Here is a 22,711-nt window from a genome sequence, read left to right as displayed (position 1 = left end):
CGGAAGCAAAGGGCCCTCCCCATGGGTCCGGCGGCCTCCTCCTCCGCAGCCCCGAGCCGGGAAGGGGCGGAGGGCGCACCTGCCCCGGAGTCCCAGACGGCGGCGCCGCCGCGAGTCCGGGGCGCCGGGCCGGGAACACCAGCCGGTGACTTCTTCGCCCGTAAAGTGCACGAGGGGACGGGGTCCAGGCCGGATCTGTAAACACTCGACTGACACTTGTCCATCCCTCCGGGCGGAAGCTCCGTCGCCGGCTGGGAGGGCGACGCGGGCCGCGTCTCACGCCCGAGGCACCGGGAAGCGGCGGAGCCTCACCACGGGTTCCAGGTTCACTTGCAGAACTTGGTGCGCCTTACGCCGCGCCGCCGCCAGGCTGCGCTCGCCCCACACGTCGTCGCCGACGCGGATGGTGGGGAAGGTGGTCAGCGTCGGGGTGGCCGCCCTCCAGATCTCCTCCAGGGTGCGGCCCCCGAAGCAGGGCTCGGGCGCCGCGGGCTTGGCGGGGCAGCTCTCCCCGGGGTCCGCCGGCGGCGGCGGCGGCGGCGACGGCGGGGGCTTCCTCCGGCGGGCGGCGGGCGCCCGGGCTCCGCGGCGCCTCCTCCTGGCCGCCGCGCTCGAGGTCGCCCTGCGCGTCGGGCCGCGGGCGGCAGGGGGTCCCGGGGGGTCGGGGACCAGGGCCCGGCAGGAAGAGTAGCCGTAGACGTCCTTGCTGCGCAGGATATGCGGGGAGAACTGGTGCTTGAGGCTGCAGAGGAAGCTCCAGAGCTCCGCATCCGAGCTCATGAACTCCGTGCTGCGTGGCATGAACAGCTTGAAGGCGTCGCCCAGCGCCTTGGTGCTGTCGGCCAGCGAGAGTTGCGACCGCGAGTACACCACCTTCTCCTCCCGCGCCTCCAGCGCGGCCCCTCCTCCCGACCTAAAGCCGACGCCCCGGGCGGCCGCGGCCCGGGCGGCCGGGGACCGGCGCCGCCGCCTCTTCACGCTGCGCCGCATCGGAGGCCGCTCGGGGCCGCCCGCGCTCGCCGGGTCCCGCCGCCGCCGTCCGCGCCCGCCTTCGGCTCCGCGGCAGCAGCAGCTGCTGGCGCCTCCCGCCCGGCGCGTCTCTAGCTACTTTTCTCGCCTCCGCCGCCGCCGCCCCTCCCCCTCCGAGGGCGGAGGACGCGGGTGAAGATCCTGCAGACCGGTACAAGATGGCGGCCGGCGCCCACCCCTGGGCTTTGTCATTGGACGGCGCCTCGCCCCCCTGGTTTCTCTTTCTTCTCCTCTCTTGCCTCCTTTCGCCCTCTGCCTTTCTTTAAATGTGCCCGCCTCAGGCCCCTCCCACCGCAGCCCCGACTCCACCCATTGGGTGCTCTCAGAAGAGGGGCGGGGACTAATGGGGGAGAGGCCAGTTCCTGGTAGATGGTGCTGGGGTGGGTGATGGTGGTGGCCCTTGAACGCGAGTCAACAGTTAGGTGGGTATATGGGGAGGGTGCTTTGTCTACAGTAAGGGGTGGACATCAGCTCCACCTTGGGGAGAGTCACTCTCGGAGTGAGTGGGTGTGCATTTGAAGACTGAGCTTGGAGGTCTACCAGTCTGAATAACAAAGAGAGACGTGCCCAAAGGCTGTGGTTTGTATCACAGAAAGGGAATTTGGGTCTAAGTCCAGGGGGAATGGGCCTTTCACCATTCCCTTCTAAACCTTCAGAGGCCTCTTTTGCATCTTCATCCAACTCTTCCCGCTTTTGACCCCAATCCATGTCAAACAACACTAGTAATCCAGAATCATTCAGGTAATATGGACGGCATCAGTGGCATTGTCGCCTTCTAGACAATGGAACCATCTTCACCTTTAAGAGATACTCTGCTTATCGGGAAAGCAAAGCCTTTTATACCCATAGAACTAAATACTCTGCTCAAGTTGATCAAAGATCAATTACGACAAAGCCATTCTCCTTACGGAAAATAGCATTTTTGAATATATAATTGTTTTTTAAATGAATGCACTTCACTTTTCATTTAGTTTTAATATGTCCCTTTGCAGCACCATCTCTATCATTGAGAAAGGATGCAGCTTCACAATCAAAAACGTTCTGCTGAAGAGAACACACTGTTAAGAACCCATCACCTTTTGTATTTGAGAGGAGGGGATTATGAAGGTTTATAGAGTAATGGACAGTCTTCAGTCATCTTTTCTATCCTCAGTACTTAGTTCAGCGCCTGTCAGATAGTGGGCACTCTATGTTTGTTGAGTGAATCGATGAAATACCACTGATAACTTAAAATGATGTGAGAAAGAAAGACACATTGAAATTGCTAAGAACAGGACAATTTTATATTTTATATTTTACATTGCAGTTTTCTCTTAACTGCATTAAAGTTTTAAGGTTAAAATAATCTCCTAATACTTAGAACTTTAAGGTAGGCATGCAAATTTTACCCTTAAGTGAGCACCTTATTTGCAGCAGGGAACTAATAAAGCAGAGTTTTGTGATTTGCACATACTGCTAATGGTTCCCTCGAATATTTGAGCTGAAAGATACCTAGTTCAATCTCCTTATTTCACAGATGAGGAAATTTGGACCCACAGAGGTTCAGTAATACAGCTTCTTGATAGCAAGACTAGGACTATAGTTTAGGTCTTTGGATTTCTAATCTAGTGATCTTTATATTTCACTGGAGATTTTTCAAATTGTACTGCTCAGACTCAAAGAGGTTAAATAGCAAATGCTTTATGCAAGAGTGGAGTGACTAAGGGACAGAGTATTTCCAATTCCACTCCTCCCAGAATTGAGCAGTTTTTATCTGCCCTATATTGGACTTACAGATATTTTCTTAGAACTAGATTTTGTTCGTTTAGTTTCAAAACAAAGGAATAAAGTAAATAAAATGAACAATAAATAAAATAAAACCAAAATATTTTGAAAGTTGCTTCTCTACACCAGAGCACCCTCTCCACACACTGGGTTTATGGTAAAAACCAAACATCCTACCAGGAGACCAGTTCTCAACCTACCAAAATCATGGTAACTTTCTGAAGAGAAAATCATTTTCCTAGAAAAGCACACCCTGATCTCAGGACAAGATTATGGAGCCAGGTACCAGCTTCCTAAGTCCTTACAAAGAAATGTCATTACAACAACTCTTTATATCACAATTAGTTCTCTGGGTAATTCTGGGAACACACACGAATGTGAAATTTGTATAACTTCCATTGGAATGCCCCTGCAAGATAGACATAGAAAATCTCACAGAGTAAGCCAGCAGAGTAGTAAGGGGACTTCATAGTGAAAGAAAAGGGTAAAATAAGGATTTATGTACTCCTGACTTCTCATATTGTTATTTCCTCCCTTCCATGTTAATCATATGATAAGTACTCAGGGTTCTTAACTATGGAAATGTTTAGGGTCTTTTGCCACATAAATACATACCACGCATCTACACAAACTTAGCGAATTGATTTCAGTTAAAAGGATAATCTTTTTATAAGACCATTCTTATTCTAAGAAAACATAAGGTCTCAACAAATTGCAGAGCATTCAAAAGTTCATTTTATAATACATACTCATTTAATTTACTTAAAACCAAACAATATCTTTATGAAATATTTTTAGGAATTAATATCATGTCAAACTACTTAAATTATTGTATAATTTTAAATTTGGCATTGTTTGAGTTCTCTACTCTTCCATTTTCACTGTTTCTTATTTTTACATTTCTTCTTGATCTCTACTTTTTGATTAGCTTAAATAGTCCTACAAATGTTTCTTATCCATTCTCCATAAGTGAGTAAAATTTACACATAAAGATAATATATTTCTTCTAGTTCCTGGGATACTCCTAAGACACTATAAGGTTTATGGAAAGTTGGCAAATTGAAATTTTGTTCTTGAGGAAACATTGTTTAAAATGCTGGGTTTATTCCTTTACCTCTCAAGGAGAATGATGCTTCCTATATATCTGATAAGTAGTGGATAATAAGAATAAACAGAACAAAAAACTACCTCTATGTGTATATTTTCTGAATTTATAATTTCTGTAGTTTAAGAATGAAACCAAGCAGTGATTGGAGAAATTGAAAATAACATTTATCTCTTAGCTGTCCAGAACTTGTGCTTTAAGATTCCACTTCTATGAAATAATTTGCTTCTTGCAAAGTGGCCAAAAAATAAAAAAGTATCTGTAAGTGGCTGGGAGCATACACTCTGGAATCAAACAGACTTGGAATCAAACAGATCTTTATAACAAAATACCCTTAGATACATTTTTTATCTTTCTGAACCTATCTCCTCATCTATAAAATGGGCATAATCTCTACTACAATAGATTGTCTTGAGGATTGGATGAGTGAACGTTAGTAAAACTTTTACTAGAGTGTCCAGGTCACAGCAGGCATCCAATAAAATATAGTTATCTTTGTCTTATCTAATTGAGGATTTTACTTGGTTTAACCTATGTATTTCAAATCCTATATTACAGTGGGAGTCTATAGATTTTTTTTAAGTAATAGATTGATGAGGGGAAAATCAAAATGCTAGAGCGAGAAGGAAATTTAGAGATCATGTAATGAGTCCAACATTCTTAATTCAGATGAGAATATTGAGATGCCAAGAGATATGCCCAAGTTCACACAGCTGAATGGTAGAATACTCTGAACCAGAACCTAGGTCTCCAACTGTTAATCCAGAGTTGTTTCTAACTTTCTTGTATTTAATCCAAGGAGATAGCATTAATTTTTAGTTCAAGTGAAATTACATAGGACATGATTCATCAATTTCAGCCTTTTCATTAGAATCATTATAAAGTAATTTAGATCTTTCTATAAAAGTTATCTCGAACCTCTGAGATGCTCTAAAACTGCTTAATGTAAAATACACACTTAAACTTAGAGGCCAGAACTTCCACTTCCAGGAAGATGAAATACCTGTACCTTTCCTATTCGTCTTGCTACTTTCAATTTAAAACCCTGGACATTATATATAAAATGAACATAAGAAGACTGAAGAAGGGAGAAGAGAAAGCAGACAGGCTAAGGGTCTCAGAACCCAAAGAACAACACAGCAGTGAGTTCCCTGCGTTCTCTTTTTTTTCTCTTTTCTGCACACATCTCGGACTGAGCGCTGGAGAAGCCAGCAACCAAGAAATGCCAACAGACATAAAAGACATAAAAGTGCCAACAAAACCTTGTTCTAACTTTAGGACCAAGAAAGGAGTAGCCTAGCAAGACAGAAACTTTTAGAAAATTATTGATCTACTGCAGCAAAACACCACCCCCCCAAAAAAAACACTATGGCTTGTACCCTCCCCAGGCTATAACTAGGCACCCCACCACTCCTTTTGGGGTGATGTCAGAGAAGGCCAAATAGGGAACCACAAATCTCATCCCTGCTGGGCAGTGAAGAAGCAGTTCTCTCGGCAAAATCCCAAGGATAAAATTCAAGTTGAGGATGGGGCGGTGGGGATGAGAATAAAAGAGTCTAGATCTTCAACGACATTGTTGAACCATCAAACCAACCCTGAGACTGCCCACCTCTGGGTATCTAAGTTAAGGAATCAGTAAATGTCACTATGACCTAAACTGTTACTTGGAGCCAAGCGCACCGTAACTGATACAGACCCCAGGTGATTGTGACATGCACTGCACACCGCCCCCAATAGATGTCCCCTTATGCACCTGCCCCCATTGACTACCAGTGTTAGAGATTTTGCCAAGACTATTTTAGATTTCAAAATATTTCCTGAGGAATTCCCCCACATTCAAGCAGAAGCTCATAATAAATAATCACTGTCTCAAGCAAAACATGATTAATTTACAAAAATATGTTGGACAAGAAAAGACCAAAAGACCACAGGGTTATGTCATTTGTAAAATATTTCCATTTAAGTTACTTAACTCTTAGTTTTGAAGATTTGTAGTTAGATTTACTGGAACTGTTTTCCCCAAATTGTGGCCAGGAAGATATTTCCACTATCTCATCAACCTGCTCCCACTCTCTGTTTAGTACCTAGACTGTAGCTCAGTGACTCTTCCCTTTGATACAGATAAAGAGAATTAAGGATCCTCTCCCAAACGGGTTTTCCAGCTTTTATTGCACTGTCCCCACCAATGATTTTTCAAACTAATCAGACAGTAGGATATATTTTATATGGTAGTAAACTTTAACATAAAATACGTTTATTGTGAAAACGATATTACATTAACATTGATTTTTTAAATGTAAATAAAAAACCCACTCCATAATATCCATATTCAAATATCTATTTTGTTTCATTAGTTCTAATTCTATGTCATAGTTTTCTTCACTTAACATATAAATATTTCTTTGTATTTTTACACAATCTTATTACACCTTACTTCTACTTCTTCATCATAATATAATATTTCTTCTACCAAGATGTTCAAATATAATACTTGTGGAATATTTAGGCCATAAGGACACTGTTTTCAGTTTTTCAGGATTATAAACAATGTTCAAATGTACCCCTTCAGCATTTTTTTCTTCTTTTCATTACTTCCCTAGGATAAATTTCCTTGGTCAAGAAGTAAGAAAAAATTTGAGACTTCTTAATACATATTGTTATATTGATTTCTAAGAAGATCACAACCAAGTTACAATACTTCCAGCAATATGAGTATTTTTTCACCCCAAACTTTCCAGAATTGTTTTATATATTTTAAGCATTTTTGCCTGTCTTTAGTTATTAATTATTATTCAACTTGCATTTCTTCTATTACTAGTGAGAGTGAACATTTTCTCTTATACTTCTTAACTTATATTTACTGTTATTTGAATTATCCCTTCATGGTCTCTAACAATTATTTATTGTGGTCTCTTGGTGGTAAACACTTAAAAGAAAATATATTGGTCTAGTGTGCTATTAAAATAATTCTTTTATGACATATCTTGTCTATATTCGTTGAAATCTGGAATTAAGACCTAGAGCGGCGGTATTTTCTTTAAAGGGTAGTTTCTTATAATTGCACTTATGTAGGCATATACCTTGCTTTAAATTACAAGTTTCTGTTTAGGATGCGAACAAGCAATTTCCTATGCTCTGTCTTTTACCATTTTCAACATTTTGATCTGTGCTTTAGATAAGATGATGAGTGGTGGGTGGGCTTATCAAACTTAGAGATTCCATGGAGAGATAGGAGAGAGCTGATACCTCCTTCTATACCATCTAAAACAGTGAACCAATTCTTTAAAAATGTAATTTCATAGAAGCAAGTATAAAGTCTAAACCAGGAGTCTGTCAACTCAACCGTAGAATTATAACCGAAAAGAACTATACTTAATAGCAACACATGTTTATAAGACCAAGAGGGTTCAGTTGGTAGCAAGCTTAATATGAGTCCATGATAGACATTTTGCCCAAGACCTTATGTGATCCTACAACTGTATCAGTCATAATCACTATTGCTCTGCACTCTTCAGACCGTTCCTGGAGTATTATGCGTAGTCCTGGGACATTGGCACGTGGGAGCCTATTCCCCAGAAGAACGATGTGGAAGAGAAAGTGACTCAACACTGGGGCATGGGAAGAATGGACAGATGGCTTGGATTATTTTCCTTGGAGAATAGAAGTCTCATGTAGGATATTATTAAGGACTTGCAAGCATTTTAATATTTGCCTGTTCTCTAAGGTTCTAAACAGGGAACCAACTAGCCATGGAGCACTACTGTATGATTAGTAAAAAGCATTTCCACCGGGCAAATGAATTAGGAAAAAGCGTTCCTGTCTCTGGGCAAATAGACTGTCACACTTTGGTACAGAATATGGCAAAGGGAGTACAGCTGCATTTCAGACCCCGCTTATCCCCTCGGTCACTTATTTTTGTGTGCAGATTGTTCAACTTTATGCAGTGGCCCTAGCTCCATGGTAGGGTCAGTAAACTATGATCATGGATTGAACCCAGCCTATGGGCTGTTTTTGTAAATAAAATATTGTTGAAGACAGCTACACTCGTCTGTATTGTCTATGTCTGCTTTCCCACTATAATGGCAGAGCTGACCAGTGCCAACGGGGCTGTATGGCCTCCAAAGCATCAAATATTTACTGTTCGGCTCTTTACAGAAAAAGTTTACTAACTCCTGACCTACAACGCTTTTTTAAAAAAAATTATTGTTATACTTGACATACAATATTATATTAGTTTCAGGTGTACAACATAGATTTGATATTTTCATATGTCATGAAATAATCACTAAAATAAGTCCAGTTACCTTAATTTTCTTCTGCTCACAAATACCAGGATCTGGGGGGGCAATTAGGGATTTACAGAGTGAGCGCTCATTTTAAAGAAGCAGATTTTGGAAAAAAAATTCACTCTTTGATTTTCATTTCCCAGAAGCAACCATTTTCAACACTTCTGGCATTTCTCTTGTCCATGTTTCGAAATAACATGCTTATACTGCTATTTCTTGATTCTTCAGTTTTAAATATTATTCATGTAGTTCTTACTATGCCAGATGTGGATTCTCCTTTGCTCTACCTCTTAACATATTTATATCACATATTTTTGCTAAATCTGTATCTGGCATTTACATTGCCATGACTATGTAAATAGAGCAAACTTTCTAACCACCAAAGCCTTCCAAAAATAGAAAAATATCTTGTAAGGTTAGTGTGTTCCTGTAAATAACTTCCTGTAAATCCTGCAAGGCAGATATTTTCTAATTTATCTTTGCATCTCCAGTACCCTCTACAGTGCCAGTATAGGTGAGGTAATCTTTAAATGGGAATGTTTGTTGTGAAAGAGTCTGGCACTTACTATTTCCCAAGAAAGCATCAAAGTAGCCACATGGGGAAAAAAAGAATCAGAATTCTGTTAGGTTTCCTGACTCTTAGTTAGCAATTTAGTGTTATTGTGATTTGAGATTATAGAGAGTGGTAGAAAAGAGGAAGAGCTGTACAAACTCTCCAGCGCCTCAGGCTTCCAAAGGGCATCCCAAGGTCCTGAATGTGTGGATGGATATAGCACCCATGTGTCACGGCGCACGGATATGGTGGCTTGGATGCAAGTGAAGAGAGGATGTCTCACTTAGATTCAGGACATTTTCACTTCTATCTATTGGAATGCCATATAAATCTAACAGAATGCCTGGATTTCTACTAATGTTCAGACAGAACTTGGAGTAGAGCAGGAAATGGGATTCTGTGTAGAACCAGAGAAAATTTTATGTAACCAAGAGCTATAGCAGAATCAAGCCAGGGCCTTTATGTAACTTTCAAGATAATATCTTGACCTACAGCATGACCACCTTTTCAGTAAGTTTTTTTACTGGGATTTTATAATCATTATTTTGCTTTACTTTGTAGTAATGATGACTCTTTCATTTACTCGAAATTACAATTATTTAGTCTAACAATTTGTCTCTCAGTATAAAATGGGGGAGGAGGAGAGGGTGTTTTTTTTTTTTTTTTTTTTTTGAGGTATGCAGGCCTCCCACTGTTGTGGCCTCTCCCGTTGCGGAGCACAGGCTCCGGACGCGCAGGCTCAGCTGCCATGGCCCACGGGCCCAGCCGCTCCGCGGCATGCGGGTTTCTCCCGGACCGGGGCACGAACCCGCGTCCCCTGCACCGGCAGGCAGACTCTCAACCACTGCGCCACCAGGGGAGCCCTGTTATTTTTTATTCAACACAGTGCCAGCCTCTGAGTAAGATGTTTTACCACATGAATTTAAGTAATATACCATGAAAACCAAGAAAAAGACAATCAGAAATTTTCTTAACTTTGAGCTATAGGATTATTTTTCAGTGACAGGACATGGACTCTCCCAAGATCTTGTATAAGACTAATTCCTATTTTGCTACAGGACTATAGCCTTGGTCAGGGGTTGCAAACCTACAAAAGTGCTTCAACTGAACCTGCACAGAATTTCAATAACCATGAAAGTTTAAAAGAATTACGGTTCTCTTGCTGTTCTTGAAAAATGTTACTCTGTCACTAATGGGTCCTCATTCAACATGGTCACAAGGGCTGGAGCTGAGAAGGTTTTGTAATCTGTGTGCCCTCAGTAACGTGTGGGTCTGCAATCCTTGGGCTCTATGAAATCTCAAGATTATCAGATCAAAGTTTATGGTCTTAATACTGGTGGTACTATTTGTTCCCACTTCACTACTTAGCTTCAGGGAGTGGAAGTTAGTTTTGATGCTTTGAGAAACAGGGCATATATTTAGGAATAATAATAATAATAGAGAAGACTTTAACACACTGCAATGGACACAGCTTTGCCCAGCAATTCACTTTTTTAACTCCCATCTTCTTGAAATTGGTCTTCCATTTACATTTATTTGCTTATTTGCAGAATGTTTGGACTATACTTATGAGGAAAAAGCCCCAATGGGGCACTGATTCTATTAAAAAGGTAGGGCAGAAACTCAATGGAGGAAATATTCTTTTGATAGGATACCAATGAGGAATATATTAAGTAAATGATTAATGTTAGAAAAAGTATTACCATAGTACATGATTAAAACCACAGGACAGCATTTCCCTGAATTCCCTGAGCATCTTTGTAAATCACTAAAAAAAACCCAGGCCTTGATTTGAAAACCAGAAACTTCAATGCAGAGTCTGTCGATAACAGTGTGTCGATACTTCTCATCCACCCTTGAACTCAGGATGTCCAGTGAACAATCTGAATACGGGTCAGTAGAGGCTGTTCTTTAATATATTTTAAATGCTAAAGAGAAAATTAAGCATCACTACCCACCAGAAATAGGTAGAATTATAGTAAAGAGGGAACTTTCTTATCTTGGTTTGTTAAGACTATTAGCATTACTCCTTATGTAATTTTTTATCCATATCTGCATTTTAGCACTTAACACAGTATTTTTTAGTTTGCTTCCATGTTTCTCTTTCCTAAAAGTCTTGAACACACAATCAAGTCCAATTTCCTTTGAATCCCCAGCTCTTAACACAGTATTTGGTATTTGGGTGTTCAGGAAATATTTGTTGAAAGGATGGATATATCAACTCATTAATCATACAACAGGCAACTTTTGAGGTAATTAACTATTACTACTCAAATGTTCAAATTTCAAAACTTGGATCGTAAAACAATCTAAATAATTGGTCTCTTCCTTAAGTTCAAGTCTCCGCTTGCTCGCACACGCACATGTGTGTATGTCTGTGTGCGTGCGCATGTTTTCCCTACCATCTCCTTTCACTTGGCATCCTCTAAAGATGTTTATGCGGCTGACATCATCCCACCGAAGACTGGGCCTTAGGCTTGACAAAATGCCCAGCCTGGCCCAAGAAGCTTAGGGAAGTTACAGTCCACTGCAGTAAGCATGAAAGGTAGATTCTTAGCCAAGAACACTAGAATTTCAGTGCGGTTTTTTCAGTCTTACAGTGGGAGACTTCAGTTGATGGCCGTAACAACCTGCTTCTCCGAGGTAAGGTCCTACAAGGTGCAGGAAGCACTTGAACCTAATCAAGACTTTAGTACCCTCCAATCATGTCACTCTGAAACTCCAGCATAATTACCTTAACTGGCCTGAGTAAATAAAAAGCTGCTTCTCACAGGCCAACTCCCCTGGATCTTCCATTTAGATGGCTGACTCTATTTCTTGCTGCGCCACCAGGACCTTCCTGCTACATCGTCAACCTGCTATATAACAGTGACCAGGCGTGAAGTACTCTAGCTGCATTTGTCACACTGACCAGTCTGTGGGCACAACCCATCATCAGAATGGTTCTTTCACTTAGTGTTCATCAGAATTGCCTGAGAAACTTGTCCAACATACATCCCTGGACGCTGCTCCCAGATGTTCTAACTTAGTAAGTACAGGATGGATCCAGTTCACCTCTGATTTTAAGAAACACCTCAAGGGCTTCCCTGGTGGTACAGTGGATAAGAATCTGCCTGCCAATGCAGAGGACACAGGTTCAATCCCTGGTCTTGGAAGATCCCACATGCCGCGGAGCAACAGAGCCCATGTGCCACAACTACTGAGCCTGCACTCTAGAGCCCGTGAGCCACAACTACTGAGCCCACATGCCACAACTACTGAAGCCCACGTGCCTAGAGCCTGTGCTCCACAACAAGAGAAGCCACCACAATGAGAAGCCCACGCACGGCAACAAAGAGTAGCCCCCGCTCACCGCAACTACGCGACCAAAGATAAATAAACAAATAAATAAAAAATTTTTTAAAAAAAGAAGCACCTCAAGGGACTTTGATGAAAGTGGCCCACAGAGAACACTTTGAGAAACTCTTCATTTGAGACTAAATTATTCTTTATTATGCACCTTTTCTATGGCAGCAATCCACTAGCAATCTTCCCTCCCTTTTCCCAGATCTCCACACGTTCTTTAGGAATCTTCTTTGGTTGTAACTTAGTTTTCTATATAATCTAGGCACAGACATATAGCTATTACCCTTCTGTTTTTAAATGTCTCCCATATGCTTTCCTCTAGACCAGCAGTTTTTGTGCTATGCTCCATGGAAATTCAGGATTGTATAAAGCTTTTCTAACGGATTTTAAATTGTTCATATGTAAAGAAATGTTTTCCTTTGATATGTACTTTATTTGGAGACATACAAAATATGTACAGTTTCCACAACCTTGAACAGAAAAGGAAAAACAGAATGGTTGACAACTTCATAATGTAATACACATTGATGAATGTCTGCCTAATTTAAAATAAATACTTAAAAACTCGTGATCAGTGTTTCCCTCTACAAAACTTCCAAGAAAATTCACAGGTGACAAAAGCGTAAGTCAGCTAAGATTATATCCTAGGTTCACTGCATAGCAGGCAGGCTTCCCATAGGTCTTTGATTACTTTGCAGCTATACCCACTCTCCAATCAAAGACAGGCTCTAATTTTTAAAGCATTAGGGGTTCAGCCTTCACTTGTAATATTAGAAGTATGAGAATTAAAGGCAGAGTAGTTTCCAGAAGCCTATATTTTCATTAAACCAAATTCTTCTATGCTTCTGTGTTTCCTGTTTTCAAATGCTTTTCATTCTTTTGTGAGGATCTGGTTCATTAAGATGTTTGAAATGTGCATCCTTTGGGTATGCTGAACATAAAGTCCCACATGGTTGGCCTGCCAGAGTCCATCCCCTGTGAATGAAGTTGAATGCACTTGACTGAGCAATGATGCATGAATACCCTTAAAAAGAAGGGCACTGGTGATGGAGCTTCAGCTCCACTCTAAGCATCAAACCCTTCAAGATGCAGTGGAACAGTCTCTGCCAAGTCAAAAGGCAATGCAAACATAAACTATCACCTCTAGCTACGCGGCCCGAGAAGAAAGGAGGAGAATGAACGCATTCTCATGATGAGGTTGTGGTGGGTCTTCAGAACAAGTCAAGCTAACTCAGCAAATGTTTATTGAGCACCTTCTGTGTGCAAAAGCATTAATGAAAATGTTTATATTACTGTAAGACCCAGAAAGCTATTCCATTCACTGAGACATACCCCAACCTCCAGGCTTGTCTCCAGAGGACCTGAAGGAGAGTTGTCTGGTCCAATGTGAGATGGTCCGATTGGACCCTGCCCAAGCCCAATCCATAAGAGTCTGATTGGAACAACTGGCCAAAAGATCGGTACTAAGTGGGAATCAGTAAGTTTTGTGTGAGGGGCAGGGTCCACAACATCAAATGATCTGGCTAGATCGGTGTTTTTCAAATTGCAGGTTACAATGTCAATTAATGTCTCAACCCAACACATTTTTTAAAAACATAGAATAGAATAGAGGACGGGGGGGGGGTGTCAGCGTATTACAAATAGTAAGCCAAAGCACTGTTTCATGAAATATGTACTAGTGTGGGAGGAGAGGCAGGATGAGCATATGTGTGTGTGTGTGTGTGTGTGTGTGTGTGTGCGTGCGTGTGTGTCCTAGGTTGTTACGTGAATAGATTCTAATGGTGAGTAGGGGTCCAAAAAAGTTTGAAATCCACTGAACAAATGATCTACTAAAATCTTTTCCAATACTGAGATCCCACAGTTCTCAAATTTTCTAATTTCTACATGATTTTTAAATTACCTTGTATCGGTTATACTTGTATACAGTTTTAAAACAAATAATTCTACAATTTTTTTTAAAAAAGATCAAAATTCCAAATGTTACCTCTTCCCTTTCCAATTTCCATGCCCTAAGGGAAGTAGTAAATGCTTACATTCATTTAGAGGTAAGAGATCGTTCATTCTGTTTATAGTTTTTATTCATAGTTAGCTCCATATTTCAAAATGGTATGCTTATACTGTTTCTTGACTTTTTTATCTTAAATATTATCTATTGGGTTTTTTTTAATGAAAGTTGAGTACTTAGCTCTCTTACCTCACACACACACACACACACACACACACACACACACACACACACACACACCCTACTCTAACATCTAATCCCATTAGTATTAAAATTATTTAAATCAATTATTGCTATTTACATTAAATGACTATATGACTATTATTTCCAGCTGAACATGTAGGGTAATACGATTATATATTTTTGCTTGCTTATTTTTTGTTATTCCTGGAGTTATTAATAGCTTCTTTTTCATTTCTTTAGTTTCCATGTATACCTCTTATTCATACACAGACTTTCAATAGAACTATAAATACTCTCTCAAAACTGTTAAACACATCTGGCAGAATGTCAGTTTCATTACTTCTTCGAGACTTCCCTCTTGATTTCCTCAGCCCTTTTGTGCCAAACTGAATTAGTGTTTCTCTTGACCTGAATCTCTGCTGTCATCCTGGGTTCCCTCTTTACCACCATTGTGGGAATTCCCTTCATCTTTCTCCTGTGTTGGATCTCTTTGGATATCTGAATCCTATGTCATCATCTTCTTTCTTGGCTTACTCCTTCTATTAGTGGAACACATCCTCCAGTATTTTCTTGAAAAAAATGTGCATGTGGGTCAAAGATTTGGAGAGCTTTGTACCTAAGTCTCACAATTGATTAAAAGTTTGACTGGGAATGGAATTCTGGGTTGGTAACCACTTTCGCTCGGCATTTTAGGGAGATTGTTCTATTTTCTTCTCGTTTCCGGTGTTACTATTGAGAAACTGAACGCCATTCTGATTCCTAAACCTTTGTGTATGACCTGTCCTTTCTTTCCGGAAGCGTTAGCATCTTTATTTTGTTCTCAGAGGCCTGAAAATTAATGATTATTGTTTTGCTGTGGTTTTTTTTTTTCCCCCATTATTCATGCTGGATACTTAATATGGAAACTCAAACCTTTCCATTCTGAGAAATTTTTGTGCTATTTCTTAGTTAAGTTTCTCCCTCATATTTTCCTACCTCTCTATTTCTGGAACTTTTTCCTTTGGCTATTTTTCATACTATTCTCTCCTTTCTTTCTATCTCTATTACTTTCCTACATACTGAAATATTTCCCTATCTTCTAACTCTTCTGTTATATTTTTCACCTCTGCTATCACATACTTCATTTTTAAGATATTGTCGTTGTCATCTTCTGAATGTCTCTTTTCAAGTATGTATTATTTTCTCTTACCTTTCAAATTTTAATTATAATTTTCTAGTGTTTTCTGCTCCCTGCCTTGCCTGTGTACCTTCTAAATTCCTTTTTTTAAAAAAAAAAAATTTCCCCTTCAGTTCTGTACACACTATTTCATGTTAAACGGTTTTTTTCCTCAGTTTTCTGGTGACCCTTGGATCTTTGATCATATTTAAAGTTGAAGCACTGAAAAATGGATAGTGAGTGGATAGGGCTTTCAGACTTCACTGATTGGACAGGGATGCAGCCATTTGTTGGGAATCCCAAACCATCAGTATCTGTTGGTTTTTCTCTTGGGTTGATCAGTATCCCCGCCCCCCCCCCCCAAGAGGAATTCTCCAAATTCCTGCCTAGGGTGTGCAAGCCTCTCTGTCAACATTGTTTGGAGCCGTGTAGTCTGCAGGAAGAAAGAATTGCATCCATTTAATACATAGATTTACCCTGTTTTCAGGGCAGTGCTCTGCCTACAGGTGTGTCTACTGTCCTTGAGGCCAGAGTCCTTCTGATTCAAAGGGTCACCTTCCATCTTCTGCAAGGCTAAGAGAGGAGTAGTTGCCTGGTATGGAGTATGGGAAGAGGCCCTGAGTAATTCTCATCTGGAGTTTCAATCCAATTCACTTTCAGATTCAATTTCTGGGTGTTGTGGAGGCTCCTCAGTAAAAGTTTACCCGCTCCTGAGAACTCTTCACTACAAAATTAGTCTTTAGCTTTCTGTCGTCCCACTATTTGTTTTTCCCTCCCCAGATGTTATTGTAATCACCTTCTCTTCAATTCTCCTTGTCTTTTGGGGATTTGGGCCTTTAAATTTTTATTTTGGTGGAGAGGTTAATAGATGCCATGTTTTTTAAGCTTTTAAAACGATTATATTTAATGCCGCCTTTCATGTATGATTTTTCACAAATGAATTTTCAATCCTCAATTCCAATGCTGTGTAATAAATTTAGGGTGGGTAGCTGCTCAAGTTGGCGTGATGTTTCATACAGGTGGTATTTTTAAATGCAGTTCGGTACTGAATTATCAATACAGCATTTTTGTCTAATTCATTAGACAACTGGTTTTAACTCAGTTAAATTCTGCTTGATTCTCAACAGTGAGAAAGCAGGATTGCATTGGAGGGTATAGTCCTCCTTTCCTCCCCACTCCCTCCCCATGGCTTTGTGCCCTCAATACAGCACACAGATATGCTATTCCCAAGCATAAAGTGGGATCTGAAAGAGAATGCAGACAGCAAAGTAGAAATCAATTTATCTAATGCATTGGTCTAGCAGTGTCTGCCTTGCAGTCAATGTGTATGTCCTTTTTGTATCAGAAGTGAACTTGTGGTTGCTTTACTGGCTTTCTTTCCTCACTGTACTTAGATTAGTTGCCATCAGGTGCAGGGTGCAATGCAAGAAAGTGAGGAAGCAGGGTGGAAAGAAGGACTTTCAGGGAATTCCCTGGTGGTCCAGTGGTTAGGACTCTGCACTTCCACTGCAGGGGACACAGGTTCGATTCTTGGGCGGGGAACCAAGATCCCACACGCTGCATGGCGTGGCTGAAAGTAAATTTAAAAATTAAAAAAAGAAGAAATTTCCTGACTTGATGTCTGTACTATCTTACTAAATGCAACCTGGAAGCAGAGGAAAGATGTGGGCAAAACACCGGTGACTGAAGTAGAAAAGAGTTTTCCATAAGGAAGAATGGGATGAGACACATCTCTTGTCAAATCTTCTTTCTCTTTCCTTTCCTCTTTTCAGATACAGGTGCAGTGACTAGGGAGAGAAAAGTTCTTCAGTGCAGTCATGCGTCAAGGTCCCCCACCCAGATCTTTCATTCACTCTTAGAAATGTCACAGAACACCAAGAGATTATGAATTTTATGATTCCACTCTTTTATCAAAACTAATAGATGTAATTTAGGTAAACTTGATATACTTTAGCCTCATTTATGAGAGTCCTTTACGCTTTTCATCATACATCCTTGTCACTGATAAAGTCTGAAATTTACATAACCAACCTGGCTATTCTGGGACGCAGCCTTGCTCCCCAGATTAGATGCACTGTGACCAGTGCAGACACACCTCCCACTGTGGAGGACAAGGCAGCCTGGAGTGCTGGACGGAACACCAGCTCTGGGAGCAGATAAGTTCAAACTCTGGCTCTGTCATTTATGAGCCGGTTGATTTTCTTTGTGTGTGAATTTACGTGTCCTTTCAACAGAAACTGAAAGCTATGTAACTTCATTGCTTCTTTTCTTCCCCTTAGTTTCCAGAAAATTGGGAGTTCAAGCATCACTCTGTTGTACCAGATTTCAGACTCATTTCAGGGAGCTGGTAGAGTCTTTTCCCTTTGTTTCCCAAGATGATCTTTACTGTGTTTGATTGTCAGTGTCTCATGTTATATTTCTGTCTGTTGTAAGCCAGATAAAGTCATCACGTATGAATCTAAAACACTTTTTACGTATCGATGCTTCTATTGAGGTCACTAATCCAGGCTGACCTTTCTCTACACGGCTCTTGATGCCACTTTACTCCCCATCTGATGATCTTTGCCGGGTGAGTGGTGTGAGTGGTGAGTGGTTCATTTTATTTGCTCCTTTTATAGAAAGGTGAGTTGGTACTGATTCTTTAAAAGCCTGATTTTTAAAGTTGTAGAGTTTTCTGAAAATTAATGTAAAGGGGGAGGTGTTTGGAGCTACAGTTTTCACTTCCTATCAGAAATCATACAAGTTCATAAACTAAGGAATTTTACTTAGAACTGCCAAGCGAGCATTAGATTCTATTTCTCTTAAGTATACATGCAACCCATTGAGCAAGCATTTATTGAGTATCCATTATGTGCCAGACCTGTCCCTGTCTCTCAGAACACAGACATGAAAAGACAGATCTTGTTCTTGAAATATCTGGCAGTCCAGTGGGAAAGACTAATAAAAAAAAATGAACAAGTACAATAAAGTAGGATAAATGCTGCAGTAAACTGCTATGGCATCATGGAGTTGAAGTCAACTCTTTCTAACAGGAACTGATTCTTGAATGTTTTTGAATATGTTTAGCTTTCATAAATACCAGTTTCCCAAAGTGGTTGGGAACTCTGCTCTTACCAGCCACGTATTTGTATTTTAGTGATTCCACATCCTCACCAACACTTACTATTGTAAGTGTCCTTCCTTTAGCCATTCTGGTAGATATGTCATATATCATGGTATCTCGTTCTGGTTTTAATTTGCATTTTCCTGATGAGTAGATATTGGTGGAGGTGACAGGTGTGGAAGGGTGGGAGGAGGAAAGTCATTACAGACAGGGAAACCAACATAAAGAGGAAGACTCAGAGGCTAGAGATAATGATGGATATGAGAGGTACAGAGAATGGTAAGAGATGAGACAAGAGAGGAGTCTAGGAGTATGAAAGTCTTAGCACAGCACACAAAGGTCGAACTTCCCATAAAAATCACTGGAAAGTTAAACCATCAAAAGATTTTTAAGGGCTTCCCTGGTGGCACAGTGGTTAAGAGTCCTCCTGCTGATGCAGGGGACACGGGTTCGTGCCCCGGTCCGGGAAGATCCCACATGCGGTGGAGCGGCTGTACCCGTGAGCCATGGCTGCTGAACCTGCACGTCCGGAGCCTGTGTTCCGCAACGGGAGAGCCCACAACAGTAAGAGGCCAGCGTACCACAAAAAAAAAAAAAAAGGATTTTTAAGTAGGAGATAAATATAACCAGACCTGTAGTTAAATGATCCCTCTGACAACAGTGTGCAGGACAGATGGGAGGACACACTACTAGAGGAAACAGCTAGGGAAGGAGACAAAGAGAGCCTGGATAGAGGCAGTGATACCAAGGACCATGCAAAGAAGTGGTTTAAGAGACATTTAGACAACAGAATTAGCAGGATTGACTGGACAAGGCAGGTGAGACGGAGTGCAGAGCCCCAGATGGCACACGGGATTCTGGCTTGGTAATGAAATAGATGGTGATGATATTTACCAGCCTGGCAAATAAAGGAAAAGAAGCAGATACAGCCTAGGATGTGATGAGAGAGGGTAGCAAAATTCATTTTGGACATGTTATATTTGTTTTTTTTGTTTTGTGGTACGCGGGCCTCTCACTGCTGTGGCCACTGCGGAGCACAGGCTCTGGACGCGCAGGCTCAGCGGCCATGGCTCAAGGGCCCAGCCGCTCCGTGGCATGTGGGATGCCCCCGGACCAGGGCACGAACCCGTGTCCCCTGCATCGGCAGGCGGACTCTCAACCACTGCGCCACCAGGGAAGCCCTTGGACAAGTTATATTTGAAGTGATGGGAGAGCATCCAATTAGATAGACATTTTTCCTTCCCTAGCCTCAAAAACCTATCCCAGAAACCAAGTAGTGTATCCCTAGGTTTAATATTTCCTTGCCGTAGAAAAGAGTGAAGAGAATTTTGTTTTCAAACCTTAATCCATAGGAACAACAGAGCTATATTTCTAAAGGGACAAAGGGGCCCTGGGGATTGAGAGAGGAAATAAAAAGGAAGTGCCACAGCCTTTGAGAGTAGGAAAAGGGCCCTCTGAGAAAAAAAAATCTGCAAAACAAAGAGGGATGCTAGGACGGGCATTGCTATATGTCTCTCAGAGTGGCTGGCAGTAGTCAAAAGCAAGATTGCATAGCAGAGAACAAAAGTATAAGAGTCTGAGCTCTGTAGATTACATACTGGTCATCAGCATGTGTAGGGTGGTTAAAGCCATGGGGAAGGGCGAACTTACTCTAGGGTTGCTTATAAGGTAAGCGGAGAAAAGGGCCAAGATGATGGGAAACATCAGTGTTTAGGGTTTGACAGTAGAACAGAAGGAGTCTGAAAAAAGAATGCCCAGAGACACAAGAAGAGACCAGCAAAGAGGAATGGCATGGAAGCCAAGGAAGAGAGAGCTTCTAGAAGGAAGTCGTCAATATGGCCAAGTGCTGGAAAGAGAAGTTAAATAAGGTGAGGATTTTAAAGAGTTAGAAAGTCATTAGGGACTTTGCCAGAGCCATTTCACCAGATTGATGGGTTATAAGCTTTATTATGGGGAGCTGTAAAGTGAAGGAGCAACGAAGAAGTGAGGGAATATTTTATATTCCTTTATGGGGTTAAATAATGAAGTGGATAAAATATAAGGTGATCTCTAAGAGGGATTACAAGTTTGGGGGAGAGAATTTTCCTTTACTATGGTAGAAACTTTAGCATAGTAAAAGGCTATGGAGAAAATAGTGATAGAGAAATTGAAAAAATGGGAAAGAGAAGAGGTTAAGAAGAAGTGACTGAGGCATCACAAGGAAAACCAACAGAGAGGTCTAAGGGAAGGGAAGGTTGTCCACTATACCAATTGCTTTTAAAAACTCATGAAACATAAGGGCAGAAAGTAGTCTGCTGTGTTTGTCAACTAGGACATCAAGAATGGCTTTTGGAGGGCAGGTCAATTGCGTATTGAAGGCAGAAGCAAGAGTGCAAGGCGCCGAGATCTGAAGGGAATACGGGGAACCGAAAACCGAAAGTTTAAGATTACGTTGTCAAGACACTTGCCTGTGGTAGAAGAAAATAAGTCAATTCACTAAACCTATCACCTCCACCAGGCCCAGGGCCTCCATGAGTGGCCAGTGTACAGGGACCCTGCCTTGCTTATTGGAGTGGGGTGGGCACTAGAAAAGGGAAGCGAACTTTATGGGCACAGATATCAATCAAGGTGGGACAGCTAAAGTAATAACGTTGACTTGCTCTTGGTGGAACCTCTTCTTGGGGGAAATTAAAAGTCTATTCATGGTTCAGTGACAGAAGCACAGTGACACTATTGGAAGAGATTTTATATTTTTCGATGGAGGAAACATTCCCCTTTTTCTTGGAGATTAATGTATCTCCCCAATAATTTAGCTGTTGAAATAATGTTCAGAGACATGCTCTCTGCTAGGCTGCCTTTCAGAAATCACATTTTCCCTTTTCTATATTCCTCATTATTTTGAGCCATGAATAGGAAAGCAAAGGGCCATGAAGGAGCTTATAAGCCAAATACTTTTGTTTACACCCTCATGACCTCAGAATAGCGAAGTAATCCGTCAGTACCAAAAAATAAAGCCAAATAAGTTAACAATCATTGAATGAAGTCTAGCTTGTTTTTGTGTCAACTTACTCATTCTGTAAGTATGGACACTTATAATTATGTCCTTAAAGCAAATGAGGATTTTCAAAAGTCAAGTGTAACCATGGGCTGTGGCTTTTATTAGTCACAGCCTCCAGGAGTGTTGATTCAGCTGAGCAGGAAGCAACAGGAGCATTCTGACTTAGTAGTCATGTGTGGGGGAAGGGTGTGGGACTGGGTAGAAGATGAAAGAAAAAGATAAGCAAGTAATTTTAAAAAACACCTTGTATTATGATTTAGAAAGTAGCATGTATTTTTTTTATGCTGTAACATGTTCAGTTTCATAATGGGTTATGAAATTTGCTACATTCCTTTAATGATATCTGAGCAGAGTAAGAGCAGGGAGGAAATTACCAAGCATGAGTGTAGGCAATTGGTGATAAATACTTTTGCAACACTTAAAAATATTTAACACCCTCTGCCTTTGTTGTGTGAGGGCATACTACCATTCCATTATCATTTTTTAAACTTTACAACTCAAGTTGTTGAGTGCCATGTCTAGTCTATTGGAGATAAAGAAAACAAAACCATCATTACTGAAAAAATCTCAAATAAGGATATGTTCATCAATTTGGAGATAGCCTGCCTTTCTGAATACTTGGGAACATTCTTGAAAAATTTGAATAGTGTAAAATTTAAATTACTTTAAAAATTAACTTAAAGAAAAAATTAAGAACTTAAATTGTAAAAATACAAGCAAAAGCTAAAGCTAACTTGAGATAAAAATTTTGGTCTTAAGAATCCTTCGGGTATGCATAGACAATCTTTCTGAGAGTAAAGGGTTTTTGGCCAACTTTTTAAATTCCACTTCCACCCCATCTCACCCACTCTACAACTTAATACAGTGCCTGACGCATACGTATTCAAGAAATATTTATTGAGGACAAATGTGTACCAGGCATTTGTTAGGGGATAGGGACACGGGAATGAGTAAGAAGGTATCTACTTTCTGTTGGAAAGTATAAAGACCAAAAATAATCTATAAATAAACAGTTTAATGATGTGCTCTATACATTAACACCTAGATTTTATAGATGTTGCATCAGAAATTGGTAAAATATACAGAGTGCCAACTATGCTGAAATGTCCAATGGGTTCAATGGGTCAGAAAGGACTTTACAAGAG

The 22,711-nt window shown here is 40.9% G+C and overlaps 1 protein-coding gene across 1 annotated transcript; it reads right to left on the bottom strand.

The window, feature by feature from the left end:
• Window positions 1-276: 276 nt before the first annotated feature.
• Window positions 277-990, bottom strand: CCDC71L (coiled-coil domain containing 71 like). The gene has a single exon (XM_065884391.1). The coding sequence runs from the start codon at window positions 988-990 to the stop codon at window positions 277-279; it is 714 nt and encodes a 237-aa protein (XP_065740463.1).
• Window positions 991-22,711: the final 21,721 nt, after the last annotated feature.

The sequence above is a fragment of the Phocoena phocoena genome, chromosome 9 (genome assembly GCF_963924675.1).
Source record: "Phocoena phocoena chromosome 9, mPhoPho1.1, whole genome shotgun sequence".
Taxonomy (NCBI): domain Eukaryota; kingdom Metazoa; phylum Chordata; class Mammalia; order Artiodactyla; family Phocoenidae; genus Phocoena; species Phocoena phocoena.
Note: the sequence above shows the minus strand (reverse complement) of the source record. Positions and strands in the feature narration are given on the sequence as shown.

Excerpts from the sequence above, each read along its gene's own strand:
- CCDC71L (XM_065884391.1), bottom strand. The coding sequence starts at position 990 with ATGCGGCGCAGCGTGAAGAGGCGGCGGCGCCGGTCCCCGGCCGCCCGG.